At 49.4% G+C, this 20,871-nt stretch overlaps 1 protein-coding gene across 1 annotated transcript in view; it reads right to left on the bottom strand.

Annotated features, from left to right (window-relative positions):
- ERC2 (ELKS/RAB6-interacting/CAST family member 2) overlaps positions 1–20,871 on the bottom strand; it is a 692,745-nt gene that overhangs the window by 617,053 nt on the left and 54,821 nt on the right. The window contains 1 exon segment of the mRNA XM_030206769.1: positions 18,189–18,605. Within this exon segment, the coding sequence (XP_030062629.1) occupies positions 18,189–18,605 (417 nt within the window).

Genomic DNA, 20,871 nt, shown 5'->3' with positions numbered 1-20,871 from the left:
AAATAAAAAAGGAAACAACAAAGTTTATAACTATTTTTGTATTTGTAGATAAGGTGAGTTGTTTTTCATTCCTGTTTTTGCATTTCACCTTATTGGGCCAATAAGAGAAGCCTTTTCGGGAGCTGTGTATGATGGAGGAGTAGCCTAGTGGTTAGTGTAGTGGACTTTGATCCTGGAGGAACTGGGTTCAGTTCCCACTGCAGCTCTTTGTGACTCTGGGCAAGTCACATAACCCTCCATTGCTCCAGGTACAAATAAGTACCTGTATATACTATGTAAACCGCTTTGAATGTAGTTGCAAAAACCACAGAAAGGCGGTATATCAAGTCCCATTCCCTTTCCCCCTTCAGGTTAACGCTTGAAATCAGCCCTGGGCAGTTCAGGCCCATTTGCTTAAATTTAGGGCCCCTTTTACTAAGTCGCGTAGGCGCCTTGTGGTAATTTCAATTTTGGAGTGCATAGGTCATTACCGCCCAGATTCTTTACCGCTAGGTCTACGGCTGGCGGTAAGGTCTCAGATCCAAAATGGACGCGCGGCAATGTTGATTTTGAGCATATCCATTTTCGGCAAAAAAGAGGCCTTTTTTACAGGCTCGCTAAAAAATGGATTGGCTCGCGCCCAAAACCTGCACCTACACTACCGCAAGCCATTTTTCTGCGCACCTTGGTAAAAGGACCCCTTAGTTTTGAAGAGGTGGTATCCTTTTTCTTATAACTTTATTGGGCAAAGAGAGTTTGGATAGATTGCATTTTCATATAACTGCCTTCCAATATATATCTAGAGATTATACCAAATCTGATCATGTTATGATCACTGTTATCAAGTGGTCCCAGTCCCATTACATCCTGCACCAGATCATGCGCTCCACTAAGGACTAGATCTAGAATTGTTCCCCCTCTTGTTGGTTCCTCAACCAGCTGTTCCATAAAGTAGTCCTTGATTTCATCAAGGAATTTTACCTCCCTAGCTTGCCCTGATGTTACATTTACCCAGTCAATATCAGAGTAATTGAAATCACCTTTTATTACTGTGCTACTCAATTTGTTAGTCTCCCTAATTTCTGATAACATTTCTGCATCTGTCCATTCATCCTGGCCAGGTGGACAATAGGACACTCCTATCACTATCTTTTTCCCCTTTACAGATGGAATTTCTGTCTATAGGGTATCCAAGATATGTTTTGTGTCCTGCAGAAGTTTTAGTCTATTCAATTCAAGGCCCTCCTTAACTTATAATGTTAGCCCTCCACCAATTTGATCCACCCTATCACTGCGATGTAATTTGTACCCTGGTATTAACAGTATCCCATTAGTTATCTTCCTTCCACCAGGTCTCAGAGATGCCTGTTGTATCTATCTTTTCATTTAGTGCAATATATTCTAACTCTCCCATCTTATCTCTTACGCTTCTGGCATTTGCATATAGACATTTCAAACAATGTTTGTTGTTCTTATTTCTATACCCTCTAAGGGTGTTTTTTTTACTAAGCTCGAGTTATCTGCAGCAGGGCTCATTTTATTCCTATGGGCCTTGCTGCAGAAAACTTGAGCTAAGCTTAGTAAAAGACCCCCCCTACCCCCAAGTCACACTGCCATTCTATTGAACCCTTATGAGGTCCTTTTCTGGAGCAGATTATGGGATTTAAAGGGATATCGATGCAGTGCTATTAGAAAATACGTTAGCAGAGTAATAGGCCCTTTTACTACACTGCGGAAAAAGGGGTGTCAGCGCATGGATTTGCCATGCGTCAAGGTCCCTTTTACCGCAGCAGGGTTTTTGTAAAAATTAAGAAAAATTAAGAAAAATCATAAAAGATCTTCAGCCTCTACTCCAAGAGGATGAATTACTGAAAGAGATATTCCCATACCCACCAGTGCTGGCTTTCCGACAGCCACCCAACTTAAAACACAAGCTAATCAGAAGTAAACTCCCAACACAGACTCAAAAAAAAAGAGAATGGCACACATCCTTGCAATATATCCAGCTGCAAGCTATGCCAAAACATTTCACAGGACCCCACAGTCATTCACAAAGGAAAAATATTCAACATAAAGGAATCGTTTACATGCTCATCTTCCAATGTGGTATACATCATTCAGTGTAAAATATGTAACGAAGGATGCTATATTGGAGAAACAAGCCAGATGCTAAAGACAAGATTTAATTTACATAGACATCACATGAAGAATGCCAGTACCAGCCAGGATTCCACCCCTGTGGGGAAGCACTTTACAAAACCAGAACACTGTACCACTGATTTCAGAGTAAGAATCCTGAAAGGTAACTTTAAAGCAATACAGTAACATAAGACCTTTGAAGTCAAAATGATTGAATATTTTGACACCCACCAGACAGGACTTAACAAAGATCTGGGCTTTCTAGCCCATTATAAACCATAAAGTTGTATTGCTCTGTTTGTCACCCTCCTCTCACCTATCCACCCCATCCTAAAATGCTTTGATGTTCCCATGCATATCTCCTATCTACCCCCACCCTGTTAGACTGTCACTGAAATGCTTTGATGTTTCACTTATATATACTGTCATCTACCACATTTGCTTATTTCCGATCTGACGAAGAAGGGCAACCTTCGAAAGCTAATCAAGAAATGTATTAAGTTATGTCCAATAAAAAAAGGTATCATCTTATTTTCTTTTCCATGTTTAATTTGATTTATTTCTATTGATTACCTGTGAAAAAAAAGAAATGGCCACGCGGTAAGTATATATTTGCCGCATGGTCATTTCCTGGGGGAGCCCTTACTGCCTCCTAATTAGGAGGCGGTATCGGCACCCGTACTAACCAAGGGGTAACAGGGCAGTATGCCGGGCTGCTCAATTACTGCCAGGTAAGCCCCTGACAGAAAAAATTAAAAATAATTTCTGGTGCACCGGAAATGACACGCGGTGAGGGTGGCATTACCACCGGCTCCCGCGGTCAGCTGGCGTTAGTGCCAGATTGGCTCCCGACAAAGTGGCAGTGGCTCTACCGCTGCTTTGTAAAAGTGTCCCTAAGTCTCTTTTGTTAGAGAGAAGTAGGTTGATTACACTTTTGGGAACAAACTAGGGGTCACAGAAAGATCTTGCTTTATCCACAAAGCAAGTCAGAGTACAAGAGGGACATCTGGTAAGACAGATATAGTTTTTCATCTTCAAGAGATAAAAATGGAAGCATATTCCACACAGCTGTATCAAAAAAATATTGTCTCTGCTACATCCATACATGTGTTAAACAGGAGGCTGCATAACAAAAAGCAGCAGCACAGCAAAGTAACAAATATACATTTTAATAAGAGAACGTGCCTACTACAAATGCTAATATTTCAGTTCAGTCAGTACTGTCACCACCTACTTAAGTACATAAGCATCGCCATGCTGGGACAGACCAAGGGTCCATCGAGCCCAGCACCCTGTCACCGACAGCAGCCAAAAGAACAAGCAATTTGTCCCGCCCATCCTATACATACTGTATTATTCCCTCGGCCATTCAATAACATTCTATGGCTTTTTCCTCCAGGAAGCCGTCCAACCCTCTTTTGAGGTCCGCTAAGTTAACTGCCTTAACCACCTTTTCCGGCAACGAATTCCAGAGTTTAACTATGCATTGAGTGAAGAAAAATTTCCTCCGATTCGTTTTAAATTTACCACACTGCAGCACGCCCCCTTGTCCTAGTATTTTTGGAAAGCGTACACAGACGCTCCACATCAACTCGTTCCATTCCACTTATTATCATAGACCTCTATCATAGCTCCCCTCAGCCGCCTTTTCTCCAAGCTGAAGAGCCCCAGCCTCTTCAGCCTATCCTGATAGGGAAGCCGTCCCATCTCAGAAACGACCAAATCCAAGCCATTTGGTTGTGGGAGGAGCCATCATTTCTAGTGCACTGGTCCCCCTGACATGCTAAGACACCAACCGTGCACCCTGGGGGGCATTGCAGTGGACTTCACAAATTGCTCCCAGGTGCATAGCTCCCTTACCTTGGGTGCTGAGTCCCCCCCAAACCCCCAAAACCCACTACCCACAACTGTACACCACTACCATAGCCATAAGGGGTGAAGGGGGGTACCTACATGTGGGTACAGTAAGTTTCTGGTGGGTTTTGAAGGGCTCACATTTACCACCACAAGTGTAACAGGTAGAGGGAGGGATGGGCCTGGGTCCGCCTGCCTGAAGTGCACTACACCCACTAAAACTGCTCCAGGGACCTGCATACTGCTGTCATGGAGCTGGGTATGATATTTGAGGCTGGAATAGAAGCTGGAAAAATTATTTTTTAAAATTTTTTGGAGGGTGGGAGGGGGTTAGTGACCACTGGGGGAGTAAGGGGAGGTCATCCCTGATTCCCTCCGGTGGTCATCTGGTCATTTAGGGCACATTTTTGTGGCTTGGTCGTAAGAAAAAAAGGACCAGGTAAAGTCGTCCAAGTGTTCGTCAGGGACACCCTTCTTTTTTCCATTATCGGTCGAGGACGCCCATGTGTCAGGCACGCCCCAGTCCCGCCTTCGCTACACCTCCGACACGCCTCTGTGAACTTTGGTCATCTCCGCGACGGAAAGCAGTTGAGAATGCCCATAATCGGCTTTCGATTATGCCGATTTGGGCGACCCTGTGAGAAGAACGTCCATCTTGCAACTTGAGTGGAAAGATGGGCGTCCTTCTCTTTCGAAAATAAGCCTGTAAGTATTTCTAATTCAGTTTCAGACAGGTTATATGACAGGGTTTCTGCAATGAAAAGAGATAATTGCAATTGTTAATTGCAATTTAATATATACAGACGATATCTGGGTTTTTAATAAAAGTTAGCATTTGATATGAGTGTATGGTATGCCCGTATGATTGTCTGGTCTTGGATGAATGTGCTTTACTATTAAACAATGGAGTTCTATGTTTTAATTTTAGTTTTATATTTTTGTGTTTCTTATGTATTGTACATTGTAAAATTTGTTTACTTGTACACTGTAAACTGTTTTGATTTGACCACAAGTAAAACAGTATATCACATGGAATAAATGAAAAATGATAAAGGGGATAAGGTATAGACAAAAAGTATCCTAAGCTGCCCTTCAGTCTCACGGCAGTCCCGCTGAGCTTCAAAGAGTAATGGTTATTAATAATGGAATAGCTGAATAAGCATCTTAAAAAAGAAATGTTTTTAGATCAATTTTAAACATTTCTCAACTATATTCACCTATTAAATAATTCTATTTTTTGGCTAATGGTGCTGAATTGCCTGTATTTTTTGTTATACAGTACTGAATGCAAGGATATGGCTCTTCTCTCTTTTCAGCAAACCAATTTTGATTCATTTTAATTTAACATGATTAAGTTCCTCGTTATCTATGATTTGAAACTGGAGACTGGGCCAGTTCCAGGACAACAAATATTTTAGTGGGTCCCTGGGTCTGCTCATAATTTCTGTGATAACCCATTGTGGCCTACAATCTGCAGCCAAAATTTGCCGCTTGTTTCGTCCAAAACTGGCTGCTACTGCCACAGATTAGTGCTATGGCCTAGCCCACCCTGCCCCTGAGCAGAAGTAGCCCCCCCATCCGTAGGCCTCCTGGGCCTACCTTACAATTGGTGGCGGTCTAGTGGCATAGTGGGAGAAGGAGTGATTCCTGTCACTCCTGCCTATCCTGTCTCTGCTGCCAAATGGCTGCAGCAGTCATTTTGAAATTGGAGCAGGAGTAACTGAGGATCACTCCTGCCCACGCCAGTTCGAATCTCAAAATGGCTGTCGCTACCTCTAGTCACAATTAACCTGAACAAAAGCTTGTGACCTAATGGTGGAAAGATCTATAATCTTTGCCAGTTATCCATGGCAAGATATTTCCTGTTCCTGATTAAAGCATGCTGTTTTTCACTGGGGTAGATGAGTTCATACTGAGCGGGAATATCTGAGATTACTGATTTACTGAAGAGTTCTCCAGATCTTCAAAATCTCCCAAAGGACTAATATCTTATTTTAGCTCTTACATGAACAATGGTATCCACAGCAGTTTAGAGATCATTAATGTTTCCAGTTTATGATTCTGCATGGATTTAGAGTAAAGAATAGCTCCTACTGAATCATCAGTGCCACTTCCTTTGGAGAAAATGCATGTTTTGGGCACTTTAACAGGGAAAGATGGAGGCAAGAAAAACAATCAGTCTAGGGAAGGGAAGAAAGGGGCCCTGAGGATGCAAGAGGGAACCATTCTCTCTCCCTGTTTTCCCACCCACCAGTGTCTCAAGACTTAAAAAAAAATACATAAAGCCTATCTTTCGGGACTATAGAACATATAATAGGAAAAACATGATTTAAAAGCAGCTATGTAAGACTTAAAACTCAAGTTTTACAAGACTTATGAATACGCACTTCCTGGAATCCAATTTAACTGCTTTATTTACTGGATCTTTTATGGGACTTTGACTTATGCGAGGTTTTCTTTTATAAAGGCAATTTAAAATAATACTTAGGATAAGTCATATGGTCACTGTATTTTAGAATTTGTAATATCATACATATGTGCTAGATTTGTGCATGATTGTTTTTTTAAAACATCACTAGGGAACCCTTTTGCTAAAGGGTTGCCATGTGGCAACGGACTTTCCACGCGGCAACCCGGAACTACCGCCAGCCCAACACGGGTGCTGGCAGTAGTTCCACCCCCAGTGCGCATCATTTCCAGTACTGCCAGAATTTTTGAAAAATTAATACTACAGGGGGGTTACCTGGCGGTAATCGGACAGCACCGCACACTGCTCAGTTACCGCCGGGTTAGCGTGACATTCCTTATCACCACCTCAATGGTTGGCGGTAAGTGCTTCTCCCAAAATGGCTGTGCGGCAAGTGTGAACTTATCACATGGCCATTTCCTGAATTGGGCTTTTTACCCACTAGCGCAAGGCCTCTTTTATAGCAGCTTAGGAAAAGGGCCCCTTCATCTCCTAATTTTCTCACAGTTTAATGGAGAGAAATTATTTTAAAAACTTGAGAAGGTGTTTGCTGATAAAGCAAAAATAAAGGGAGTACATTAATAAAGATCTTTCCAAATGTAAATGTTGTTTCACACATAGGAAAGGGCTTTTATCAAACTACCCAACCGCACATGAATGTAACACAGTAGCATAGTAAATGACGGCCGATAAAGACCTGTACGGTCCATCCAGTCTGCCCAACAAGATAAACTCATTTACATGGTATGTGATACTTTATATGGATACCCGAGTTTGATTTGTCCTTGCCTTTCTCAGGGTACAGACCGTAAAAGTCTGCCCAGCACTCCTCTTGTACTAAAAGTTTTGAAGATTCTGGAATCCTAAAGAGTTACAAGATTCTGGAATCCCAATTAGTAGCAACATTCCAAGAACCCCAAAGAGTAACGTGGAGGGGCATAATCGAACGTCGCCGGCAATCTATTTTGGCGGCGGCGCTACAGCTGGCCAGAACTGTATTATCGAAAAAGATAGCCGGCCATCTTTTTTTTTCGATAATACGGTTTAGCCCGGCCATATGCCAGAGTTCGCCGGGGTTGAGATCGCCGGTTTTGTTTTTCAGCGATAATGGGAAAAAGCCATCTCCAACCCGGCGACATCCAAGGCATTTGGTCGTGGGAGGAGTCAGCATTTGTAGTGCACTGGTCCCCCTCACATGCCAGGACACCAACTGGGCCAGTGCGGTGGACTTCAGAAAAGGCTCCCACATGCATAGCTCCCTTGCTTTGGGTGCTGAGCCCCCAAACCCCCTCCCCAAAACCCACTACTCACACATGTACAACACTACCCTAGCTCTTAGGGGTGAAGGGGACAACTACATGTGGGTACAGTGGGTTTTGGAGGGCTCCCATTACCAGCACAAGTGTTACAGGTAGGGGGGTGGGCATGGGTGCGCCTGCCTTAAGTGCACTGCGGTACCCACTAAAAGTGCTCCAGGGACCTGCATACACGCAGGCCTCTAGGACTTGTTGCTGCTGTATAACCTTGGCACACCAGTTGACACCTGAAGACTAATCTCTTTGAAAAAGTCCTTTATTTGAATAAGCACGTTTACTCACATTTAACTGCAGATGATAGGTTGTGCCCCACTGGCAAAGAGTATCCCTGGTACTGAGATTAGGAGTAGGTCAGAGCTGGCAGAATGGTGTACAATGCCCTCTTTCAGCAACATTCAAAGTAATAACTAAGTTCTCTAACGTGGGTAACACATGAAAGGGATCTAAAACTGGCTTACAAAAATGGCCACTACCTCATGGACTACCGGAAACAAAACAGGGCACACTCTGACCCAGTTAGCAGGGGGAAAAGCACCATGGGAGTAGAGCCCAGTGCCCTACACCCACCACAATGCATTGTTGATGTGACTCTGCAGTGCACCTAAAAGAAAAGGTGTCACACTCACCCGAGAGCCACATCACAACCAGGGAAAGGCTGTCAAAGGATAGAACACATTCTGCTGTCACGGAGGTGGGTATGGCATTTGAGGCTGGCAAAAAAGGTTTTTATTTTTATTTTTTTAATGTGGGAGGGGGTTGGTGACCACGGGGGGAGTACGGGGAGGTCATCCCCGATTCCTTCCGGTGGTCATCTGGTTAGTTGGGGCACCTTTTTGAGGCTTGGTCGTGAAACTAAAAGGACCAAGTAAACCTGGCGAAATACTGCTTAATGACGCTTTTTTTTTCCATTATCGGTGAAAGCCGGCCATCTGGTAGACACGCCCATGCCCGCCCATGTCCCGCCTTCACTAAGCTACCAACACGCCCCCTTGAACTTTCGCCGGTGAAGCAACGGGAAAGCAGCGATGCTGTCAAAAATGCCGCTTTCGATTATACCGATTTCGCCGCTTTTAAGAAATCGCCGGCCATCTCCCGATTTATGTCGGGAAATGGCCAGCGATCACTTTCGAAAATAAGCTGGATAGTAACATAGTAAATAATGGCAGATAAAGACCTGTACGGTCCATCCAGTCTGCTGAGGTGGAAGGAGGTGTTTCAGAGAGCTCTGCAGACTTCCAGTGGGAGGAGAGTGAGGCCTAACTCCCTCCCCAAGGATGTGGAGGGCCTCTGGGGAGCGTTCCCCAGGACAGGCCCAGGCCATGGGGCCTCTTGGGCTCAGGGACCAGAGGGTCAGGAAAAGCGGTCTCCTCCCTTGCAGTGCCGCAGGGAGGAGGGAAAGGAGCCCTGTGGATAGAAGAGGGCCAGACTCCAAGGGAGGAAGCCGGACTGGTACCCCCCTCGCGGCCGCACGACGTCCAGCAGGTGAGGGGGAGAGAGAGCTGGCGGAGACCCTAGAGAAGAGCTGGTCTGAGAAGGAAAGAGTGGTAATGGAGATCTGTCAAGAGGCCCTGCCGGAGGTGGAGGAGGAAAGCAGTGAGGATAGTGACGATCTAGAGGAGGAAGAGCTTGTGGACTACTGCCAGGATCCAGAGGACCCGGCCAGTGGCATAATTAAAGTGGTGAAGAGAATTAAAAGTACGGAGAAGGAGGTGGTGGACCTGGGGAAGCGAGTCAAAATGGCAAAAGCCCTGAGCAAGCTGGCCCCAGCAGAGCATCGCAAAACCTATATGAAAGAGGAAACCAGGCTGCTTAGGCTTCTCCAGAGAAAAGAACAGCTGCTGAGGGCCCTGAGGAAAGGCCCTGGAAATCCTCTGAGAGAACTCTATATCAACAGAGACAGGATGGCCTCGGGGGACAGGCCCCGTCAGCCTCGGTACAGTGGAAGCAACAAACAGAGCAGGAGGGAATCAGCCCAGGCTTTGGACCCCAGAACATTGAAGCATCAGGGGAGCTGCCAGGAACTAGCACCCAAAATACATTGAAATTCATGCAATACCTTGCTAGTCAGTCAGGGCCTCTGCAGGCAGCTTCTGGAGTAAGCAGGACTGAAGGTGGGGCTGTGGAAGCCTCATTGAGAGCACCTGAGTGTGGGAGAACAGAACAGGAAAAAAACTTAAACACTAAGACTTTTCACATTGTTGAAACAGAGGCTGCAATTTCAGGAGAGAGACCTTTTTCCACAGAAGTGGTGGTGGAAGTTGAAACAGAGAACTTACCTGGAGAAGAGGAGGTTGTCCTGTTCCCATTGCCTGTAGTAAAAGCAGACGGCAAGGAAAAAATGCCTGGGAGGCCTCACCCACAAAGCTCTGAGGAGCAGGATGTTCCAGCCAATCAGCCTGCAGCAGGGCTAAGGACTGAAAGTGGAGATGTTCCTGCAGGGAGCTGCCTCTTAAAGGAGAATGCAGGAAGAAAAGCAGGTGAAGACAAGGAGTGGTTTTCCATAGAGAAAGCACAGGAGGCCACACAGTGTTCCCCACATAAAGGTTCAGAATGGCAAGGAACTGCGCTGCCGGGTGGCGGGATGCCATGCCCGCCCAGCACATTGGAGCAGGAGGCGCCAGCCAATCGGGCTGGAGGAGCAGGGATGGCCGCAGAGGAGAATGCTACAGCGCAGGAGGATTCCCCATGTTTGGGAGAGCGAGTGGTGCTGGAGTGCGGGAAGCCACTCTTACTTTGCAAAACGGCAGAGCAGGAAGTCCCAACGAAGCAGGACGCCAGAGGGGAGACCAGTTCCCAGGAAAACAGCGGGCCCGCACAGGGAAAGCTGGAGCAGCACGTTGCAAGGAGGGACCCAGCACAGAGAGCAGGTTCCGGGGGGGAAGGAGGGGGGGAGGAGCGGGAGGTGTTTGCCTTGCAGTGTGCGCCAGAAGGAAACTTGACTGGTACCTTTGACTTTGCAGTTGTCCAGGCTGCAGGGGTGCGAGCCAGGGGGGAGTGTTCGGGCCGGGAGGGGAGGGTTGGCTCGGTGGGCGGGGGAGGGGGTCAGGGGCATTGGGAGGGGAACAAGTATTTAGGGGAACCTGCTCTCACTGTCTCTAGTGAACGTTTTGAAGGGGACAATGGCAGGTTTTTTGCTGCAGGGGAAATGGTACAGAAGCACACTGTGAAGGCAGGGGATGTGCAAAGTCTGCTGACAGAAGGGAGAGAAGGGAGGGAGGCTGAGAGGGGAGGCAAGAGAGAGAGGGGGGGTACGGCGCAGCAGGAGCAGGGGGGTCTCAGTGCAGGAGATGGAGGAGGGGGACGGTGGGGGGGTGCTCCATCCTTTGCGGCGGTAGTAGGTGGGAGGGGCGGGCGCAGGGGGAATGGGGGGGCAGGAAGCATTGGGGAAGGATGGGGGGGAGGGTGGGGGGGCCAGGTTCCCAAAAGGAGGAATGTGATTCAGTTAAGGTGGGTGGGGGAGGGGGGGATGCCAAGTAGGGATGAGGCCCTGAAGTTGGTCTTGGGTTTAGGATTTCTCCCAGAGGACCTCTATGCCTGTATCCACCCGGTGAATATCCCAGAGTATGATGTTAGTTTTCTGACCCAGCGAGGCATGGAGGTCTTCTGGGAGAAATACGAGGGGGTAAGGGGGAAAGGGGATTGGAGAAACTTTAGGGCCGGACGATCAGCAGACCTGACCTGGTGCAGGTAACCCTGCTGGTCCGAAATGAATCCATTTCAGGGGCGGACCTGGCCTTCTGGCTACAGCGGTACGCAGAATTGCGTACCCCCTTGTCCAAACTCCCTGACCCCAGTAGGGTGTGGGCGGGAGGATGGTGTGCGCAGGTTAGGCTGAAGCAGGCAGGACACGTGACCCAGCACATTCCCTCCGCGGCGTTCATTGGCAGGGATCGGATCCTCTGCTTTTACAAGGGGCAGCCGCGGCAATGTCACAAGTGCGGGTCATTCAGACATTTTAGTATGTCGTGCCCAGTACGGCAGTGTGGGAAGTGCGGGTCTAAGGAGCATCCTACGGAGTCTTGTGCATCTATCCGGTGTAATTTGTGTGGGGGTCTGGGGCATGCATTCAGAGCTTGCCCTTGGGCCTCCCATAACGGGGGAGAGGAGGACATGGGAGGGGGCGGTCCAGTTCAGAGGGAGAGGGGGGGAGTGAATGTAGGGCGAGATCAGGTTCCCGGGGTGGGGGGAAAGGAGCTGCGGAGGGACAGGGAGTGGGAGGTGGGGAAGGGTTGGGGGAAGGGCGGGAAGCGGCAGGACGGGGCAGATGAGGGTTGGACGCGGGTGTCAAAAAACAACGGAAGGTGACGGGGGTACGGGAGGAAGGGGGAGGGGAGGCAGGAATGGGGATAGAAGTAGAGAACAGATTTAGGGGATTGGAAGATGAGGAAGGGGGTGACGAACTGGCAGGAGAGGAAGGAGAGGATGGGATGAGCCGGCAGGATGGATTGGAAAGCATGGCAGACGCTGGAAAGGGAACAGCGGGTAAAAGGAAGAAGAAGAAGAGGGAGAAGGTTTGAGGGACGAAGAGGAGGAAATGGTAGTGGAGGAGGTCGGGGAGGTGGGGGGCAGATTGGGGGGGGCTGAAGGGAGGGTGGGGGAGAAAAGGAGGGTAGGACAGGAGGCAGGGATGAAGGCAAGAGAGGAGAGGGAGGATGGGCTGGAGGCAGGATTGATGGAGGGGGTCGAAGAAGGGGCAGAAGGGGCGGGAGAGGAGGCAGGGGGGGGAGGGGCAGTGGACGACTCCCAAGAAGGGAGGGAGGTGGGCGAAGAAAAGAGGAAGAAGGGGAGGAAGAAAGTAAGGAAAGGGGGGGGGCTTTTGGAGCTAGGGGTCCGGGACTGGGCGGACGAGGAAGGGGAGGGTGAAGGGGAAGGGATCCCTGGAGGTAGTATGGAGCAGAGGGAAGGTAGCCAGGAGGGCGGGGGGTATGGAACGGCACAATGATGGCTGGACTGCTGTTAACATTCGCCACACTTAATGTGGCTAGTGTCGCCTCCCAGAGGGCGAGATGCTTGGCGTTCGATGGCCTCTCTGCCGTGGCGGGTGGACTGTTTTCTTCTGCAGGAGACCAGGCTGCGAACGCTGGAGGAGGTTCGGCGGGCAAAGCAGGCCTGGAGATGGGGGCCCTCTATTTGGGGTCTGGCAGGGGAACGGTATGGGGGGATAGGCATCCTCTTCAAAACATTTAAAGTAGAGATCCAGAGGGTGGTGGAGCTGGGAATTGGGAGGTGTCTGGTGTTAGATGTGAGATTGCGGGGGGTGGCTTTGCGGGTGATTAACATCTACGGGCCGCAAAGCAAACGGGGAAGGGCAGCACTGTTTAGGAAAATTCGGCCGTACCTTTACACCTCACGGCAGCTAGTTTGGGGGGGGGATTTTAACACAGTCCTGAGGAAGGAGGATAGGGGGAGGAGGGCGGCGCAAGTAGGTTACGATGGGGTACGGCTAGCAGGGATCATGAAGGGAGCGGGATTGGTGGACGCGCACATAGAGTTTGGTGGTGGGACGCAGGGTTTCACTTTTGCCCGGGGCACTTGTAGAAGTAGAATCGACCGGTTTTTAGTTCGGGGAGGGGCGTGTGGGAAGGCACCAAGGGTGGTAGAGGTTGATTTCTCAGACCACAAGATGGTGCTGGTCGAGCTGGGGGGAGGGGGGATTCACGGATTGGGGAAAGGATTGTGGCGTTTAAATCAGAAATGGTTGAGAGAGGGGGTGTTGTACCAGGAGTATTTGGAGTTTCTGGCAGACCAGGTATCCATTCAGGGTGTCTTCCCTTCCCTAGGGGACTGGTGGGAAGTTTTGAAACACCGCACCAGGGGGTTCTTTCTCCGTCAGGCGAGGAGGCAGGGGAGGGAGGTCACCCGGCTAGGAACTGCTCTGAGGAAGCGAAGGGACAATTTGATTTCCAGGGGAGGGAAGAGGGAGGACATTGAGGCCTTGCAGCAGGAGGTGGAACGGGTACAATACAATCGGTACTCTTCCCTCGTCTATGAGCGGGACTTCGGGAAGCTGCTCAGCCCGAACCCTTATGACTGCTGTAAGGAAAGAAGGGAGAGGAGGGTGGTAGAGGGGTTAAGGGATGAGGGGGGGACGCTCCAGCAGTCTAGGGAAGGTATCTTGCAGGTGGTGGGGACCCACTTTGGGCGGGCCTTTTTGGACCAACGGTTGGGGGAGGAGGCCATGGCGAGGTACATTGAGGAAACCCCAGGGGTGGGTAAGGGGGGGCCTCATCTTCGGGCCTTGCTGCGGCCGTGGACGCTGCGGGAGGTACAGGAGGCCATTGGGGCCTTGCGGCGCAGGACGGCGCCGGGGCCAGACGGACTCCCGGCAGAGTTCTACCAGCAGTTTAGGGATCAGTTGGCGCCAGTCTTGTTGGCAATCTGGGAGGCGGCACGAACAGGGGGATCCTTGCCTGAGTCGATGGGGGCATCAGCTTTGGTCCTTCTTAGCAAAGGCAAGGACCCCCAGGATGTGGCAAATTGGCGGCCGATTGCACTTCTGAACACCGACCGGAAGATCTTCGCTCACATGCTCCTTGCCCGCATGAGGAAGATCTCCGGGGAAGTGCTGGCAGCCCCGCAGGGGTGTGGGGTCCCGGGAAGGGGGGTGCTAGAGGCAGTGGCCTGGGTGAGGGAGGGCCTGGAACGTAGTCGGGTGGGAGAGGGCAGGCTGGTCGTGGCCTTGGACCAGGACAAGGCTTTCGACCGAGTGCAGTGGGGTTTTTTATGGAAGGTCCTAGACCACTATGGATTCCCGGGGGAATGGATCGCGCAACTTCAGTTATTGTATGCGGGGGCGCGATTCTTTCCCCTGGTGAATGGATGGAGGGGGGCGGAGGTGGGGATCTCGGCGGGGGTGCGGCAGGGGTGCCCGTTGAGCCCCCTGCTGTACGCTTTCGCCATTGATCCCCTGGTGAGGAGGCTGGAAGGGGGGGGGGAGGACGGGCTCAGAGGAGTGGAAGTAGGCAAAGGGAATGTGTTGCGAGTCATCGCCTATGCGGACGATATCACCGTCTGGGTGGCGGATCGCAGGGAGGGGAGGAGGCTGCAGGAGACCCTTGCAGCATACTCCCAGGCTTCGGGGTCTCGGGTAAACCTGGGCAAGAGCACCAGCTTGTGGGTGGGGCCAGAGGGACGGCGGTTTAATTTAGGTGGAGGGTTCCCGGATGGGATAGAGAAAATGAGGGTTTTGGGAGTGTATTTTGGGGGAGGGGATTACGGGCGGGAAAATTGGGAACAAAGGATAGCGGAGGCGAGGGAGAAGGTGGACCGCTGGAAGGGGTGGCGGATGCCCATGGAGGACCGGGTCCGGTTGCTGAAGAGCCAGGTGGTCCCCATGTTCCTGTTCCTGAGCTACATCTGTCTCCTGCCGGAACGCTGTTTCACGGCAATTTACAGCGTGTTCTTTCAACTCCTGTGGGGGAACAGGATGAACCCAGTTCGACGTAATTTCACTTACCGGTCGCGGGAGGAAGGGGGGGTGGGAATGGTAAACCCAGTCTTGCTATTCTCCTCCCTCTTCATCCAGTTTAACCTGGGGCGGGCGGGGGGTCTGAATGCCCCAGGATGGGTACACAGTGTTGTCCAGTGGTGGGAGGGATTTTGGGGTCCTTGGTTGGGGGGAGGTAGGGTGGGGACGGTTGCGGAAAGGGTTCCCGGAGGGGGTAGGCTACTATAAATCTTTGGTAAAGCTGGTTCGGCTGTGGGACATTACATGGGAGGAAGTTAGGGCAGGACAGAGGGAGATCTGGGTGGAGCGGGTTCGCTCCCAACGCTTCTCCTCTCCCCTGGCTCTTAGGGATGCTCCGGAGCCCGTGCTGAGGCAGGGCCTGCGGTTTATTTCATCCAAACGCATCCCACACAAGTACAGGGACATTGCTTGGCTGTCCCTACATGGCAGGTTGTATGTTAGGGCAAACCTTCGGTGTAGGAACCAGCAGGACCGAGACTGCCCGAGGGGGGAGTGTGCTGGCCGGCTGGAGACCATGGACCACTTCCTGAAGGAGTGTCCATTCTCCATAGCGGTTTGCCGGAGAGTGGCTGCCTTGCTGGCCATCCCCAGCTTCACGTCCTACACCTATGCGGACTGGGTGTATGGGAGGCAGGGGGAGACGGGGCGGCTAGAGCCAGGTACCGCCTTTCTAATCTCAGTTATCATCAGATACTGCCTATGGATGGCTCGCTGCGGGGTGTCCCTGGGCCAGGAGTGCAGGTCTGCTGAGCAGGTCTCCTGGGACGTTGTCCGAGCTGTCCAGGAAGTGGCCCGATGGGAACGGGTGGAGGTGGGGGTAAAGACCTTTGGGGTTTGGTGGAAGCATGTACGCTTGAAGTTGAGTTGAATGTTTGGGGGGGGGGTTGGGGGGGATGGTTTTTTGTGTAAAATTTGCATTTTTGTATAAAAGTATAGAGGGGCTGGCTTTATAACTGCACAGTGTAATGTATTGAAATTTGATTTTCCGCTTTCATTTAATAAAGGAATTCTCCAGTCTGCCCAACAAGATAAATTTATTTACATCGTATGTGATACTTTATATGTAAACCCGAATTTGATTTGTCCTTGCCTTTCTCAGGGCACAGACCGTAGAAGTCTGCCTAGTACTGTTCTTGCACTAAGTCCTGGAGCTAACGTCGAAGCTCCCTAAAATTTACACAATATGCAAACAATATGCAGATGGAAAGAATGCACCTACTCTGGGTTTTGGATGGCTCACACTTTCCACCAGAAGTGTAACAGTTAGAAAGGGTTATGAGCCTGGGTCCCCTTCTCTACAGTGTATTGCACAGGCCACTAGGCTACTCCAGGGACCTGCTTGCTACTCAAATAGGACTGGCCATAACATCTAAAGCTGTCATAGAATTTGGTATGTACTATTTCTTCTACATCTTTGGGGGGTGGGAGGAGGTCAGTGTCTACTGGGAGAGTAAGGGGATCATACCCTAATCCCTCCAGTAGTCACCTGGTCATTTGGGGCACATTTTTTGTGACTTAGTCATTATTAAAATAGGTCTAGCCCAAAATGTCTAGGTTTTAGCCTTGGACGTTTTTATTTTGCTCCATTATGGCAGAAAAACATGCAAGTGTTAGAAATGCCCAAAACCCGCCTCCAACATGCCCCAACACACCCGCTTGTGATTTGGATGCAATGCAAATGAACTGCATACAATAACATCTAAAATATGTGTTTCAAAAATAGTGATTTGTGCGCTTTTGAAAGAAAAACGTCCATCTGCCGCTCTGTGCTATTATTTGGATGTTTTTCTGTTTTGAAAATGAGCCCAAAAGTAGATTAATAATTTTCAAAGGTTTAACTTTCTGGCTGTATATGTGTATGGGTTGGCCCATGTTGCTACAAGTTGTGGTTTTGTGTAAGGAGTGTGAATGTGGACAGCTTCAAAGCTGTCCTAACTTTGGCCGGCCTAGCTATGTGGGACCCAGCACTGAGTATTGGGCCGGAGCCCTCATAACTTTAGTTTTGTTTTGTATTCTTTTTTGTAAAAAAAAAAAAGAAGCACCCAAGCCCCTTTCCACCCCCCACAATGGCCCTCTTTCCTTCCCCTCCCCCCAGCCTGCAGCATGAACACCCTCCCGGAAGGCCTCCCACCACCCCAGCCGTCCAGGTAGGCCCTCCCCTCGGGCTAGGGTTACCATATGGCTCCAGAAAAAGGAGGACGGATTGAGCCAGCCGGGTTTTACTTCCATTGCTTTCAATGGAAAGTAATTGTTTTCAATGGAAGTAATTGAGCCAGCAGGGTTTTACTTCCATTGCTTTCAAGCAATGGATGTAAAACCCAGCTGGCTCAATCCGTCCTCCTTTTTCTGGAGCCATATGGTAACCCTACCTCGGGCCTACCTGTAGCCCTGGTGGTTCATGGTGGTCATTGGGGGCAGAAGCACAGGCCCCTCAATCCTGCCCCTTGTGGCCAATGAACGAAAAGGGCTGCCACGACCTCTCCAGTGGAGGGTCCTTGCCACAGGTTGTGGGGAGGGGGGAAGGAAAGAGGGCCACTGTTGGGGCCTAGCAGCTGTTTTTTACCAAAAAAATGCAGCCCCGGTCCAATATTCAGTAGGGCTGCATAACTATTTCTGCTCCGCATGAATGTCGGCCAGGCCCACATAAGTTCTGGCAGCCTGCCCACCTCAAATTATCCCCTGATATTCAGTGCCAGTTCCCAGACATGGCCCAAAACTGAATATCGGGGGATAATTTAGCCAGTGACGATCAGTGATTTTAAAAAATGCTGACCGATGCCGGCTGAACATCAGGGGTGGGAGGGTTGTAATCAAATTTAAAAGTTTTCCTTATAGAGTACATAACTGCATGTAAAACTCAAAAAGAAGCAAGTGTCCACAAAACTTTAAGAGACTGAGAAGGAGTCTATGCTCCCTATTCTATAGGCTCACTGGAAGGTTTCTCAATGTTAAATTGTACTCTTACCTCTCGAAGATGTATGTTTTCTTTGTCTTTCTGGTCTAAAAGCACTTCTAAGTGATTAACCTGAGATTCGGCTTCCACCATCCTTCGAGTCCGTTCATTTTCATCTTCCATTCCTTTGGAAGTTAAGCCTTTGCTTTGCAACATTTCTAACAGCTTTTTGATTGACTCATCTCTGGCATTTAGTGTCTGCTTCTGTGTTTCAATTCTCAGCTCCATTTCTTCCAGGGTTTTTCGTAAGAGAAATAGCTCTTTTGCCTGCCGGTCATGCTCAGCCTGGAGCCGTCGGAAATTCTCCTCTGTAAGCTCGATGGTGAAATGCTCGGCACCTCTGTTCCCACTTTCTTGCTGAAGAAGATGGTTGAGGTCTCTCTGAGTTCGAAGCTCATCCTGTAGTGCTTGGATTGTCAACTGCAGATGCTAGAACAGGAAAGACAAGGAGAGAGCTAAGTGCTGCTTCCATACACCCTAAGGTAAGTCTTGTAGCATTACAATAGTTCATTGAATCAATGATGAAGCCTGCAAAAATATCATTGCAAGTGCATTGAACACTGTTAACCAACAATGGTGCCATTGTAAATTCTGTCAAAGAATGATCATTTTAATATACTACAGTGTCGGTTTGAGTTATAATTAACATTGGACATTAGTGGAGGAGTGGCCTAGTGGTTAGGGTGGTGGACTTTGGTCCTGGGGAACTGAGTTTGATTCCCAGCACAGGCAACTCCTTGTAACTCTGGGCATGTCACTTAACCCTCCATTGCCTGCCATGAGTGGGAAAGCGCAGGGTACAAATGTAACAAAACAAAAAAAAAGCAATTCACTGGAATTATTTTCTCAGCCAGCCTAATTAATTAAAGCTCTCCTGCTGAAAAATGCCTCAATATGCATCTCGTATGCAACTTCACAAAAAAGATTGGAACCAGACTTGTGGTGAATTAGCAAAACTTGTTTGATGCGTCAATTTTGTTGATGTATATAAAATTGCAAGACAAATTTTACTTGCATTCTTATTTCAGTAGCCATGTTTCATCAAAATATGAAAAACCAACACAATTAGTCTGATTGAAGGCAACTACTAAGGGGCCATTTAACCAAACTGTGGGAAAAAGGGCCCTGCGCTTGCGGCTGGGTCCATTTTTCCTGTGCGCCTGGGCCCTTTTTAGCGCAGTGGGTAAAAATGCCCCCAGACACACATGCAGGCTTATTTTCAAAAGAGAAAGATGCCCATATTTCGACCCAAATCGGGATATGGGCGCCTTTCTCCCGTGGGCGCCCAAATCGGTATAATCGAAAGCCGATTTTGGGCGTCTCCAACTGCAATCTGTCGCGGGAATGGACAAAGTTGAGGGGGGGGTCAGAGGTGTGGTGAAGGCGGGACTGGGGCGTGTTTATCGGCCGAGGAGAGATGGGCGCCCTCGGCCGATAATCGAAAAAAGAAGGGCGCCAGAAGCGAGAATTTGGGTCACTTTTTCTAGACCCTTTTTTCTCACGAACAAGTCCCCAAAAAGTGCCCCAACTGCCCAGATGACCACCGGAGGGAATCGGGGATGACCTCCCCTGACTCCCCCAGCGGTCACTAACCCCCTCCTACCAAAATATAATAACTTTAAAAGCTTTTTTTTTCCAGCCTCTATGCCAGCCTCAAATGTCATACCCAGCTCCATGACAGCAGTATGCATGTCCCTGGAGCAGTTGTTAGTGGGTGCCGTGGACTTCAGCCAGGTGGACCCAGGCCCATCCCCCCTACCTGTTACACTTGTGCTGGTAAATGGGAGCCCTCCAAACCACCCCCAAAACCCACTGTACCCACATCTAGGTGCCCCCCTTCAGCCATAAGTGCTATGGTAATGGTGTAGAGATCTGAGGAGTGGGTTTTGGGGGGGATTTGGGGGGCTCAGCACCCAAGGTAAGGGAGCTACGGACTTGGTAGGTATTTTAATTTTTTTTTAATTGTTGCAAGTGCCCCCTAGGGTGCCCGGTTGGTGTCCTGGCATGTGAGGGGGACCAGTGCACTATGAATCCTGGCCCCTCCCATGACCAAATGCCTTGGATTTGTTTGTTTTTGAGCTGGGCATCTTCGGTTAACATTATCGCTGGAAACACGATTACGCCCAGCTCAAATCCGCCCAAATCCGATGCATTTGCCCGGCACAAACTGTATTGTCGAAAAAAAAGATGGATGCCCATCTTTTTCGAAAACACGGTCTGGCCCGCCCCTTCACGTACCCATCCTCAGAGATAGACGCCCATGGAGATGGGCGTTCACGTTCGATTATGCCCCTCAAGGCCATGCGGTAAGAGAACTCTTACCGCATGGCCATGCGGCGGGGAGCCCTTACCGCCACCCACTGAGGTGGTGATAAGGGCTCCCACACTAAGCTACACGCCGATGAACAATTACCGTCATGTTATCGCTGCACAAGCCATTTCCAGGAGTTTTCTTTTTCCCCCGGAAATGGTGTGCGCTCGGGGCGGGACTACCACCGGGGGCTGTGTTTGGCCAGTGGTAGTCCCGGAAGAGCGAGTGGCAAGCCAATGTTGGGCTTACCACCGCTGTGTGAAAGGGCCCCTAAATCACTGGAAAATAAAGCTACGGAAAACTTAAGAAATACTATTTCTAAAAAACAAAAATCAATAAAACCATACTACAATAGAACTGCAAACACACAAACCTTTGCTCTTC

Source organism: Microcaecilia unicolor, chromosome 6 (assembly GCF_901765095.1).
Source record: "Microcaecilia unicolor chromosome 6, aMicUni1.1, whole genome shotgun sequence".
NCBI classification, from domain to species: domain Eukaryota; kingdom Metazoa; phylum Chordata; class Amphibia; order Gymnophiona; family Siphonopidae; genus Microcaecilia; species Microcaecilia unicolor.
This window is presented reverse-complemented; position numbering and strand designations above follow the sequence as displayed.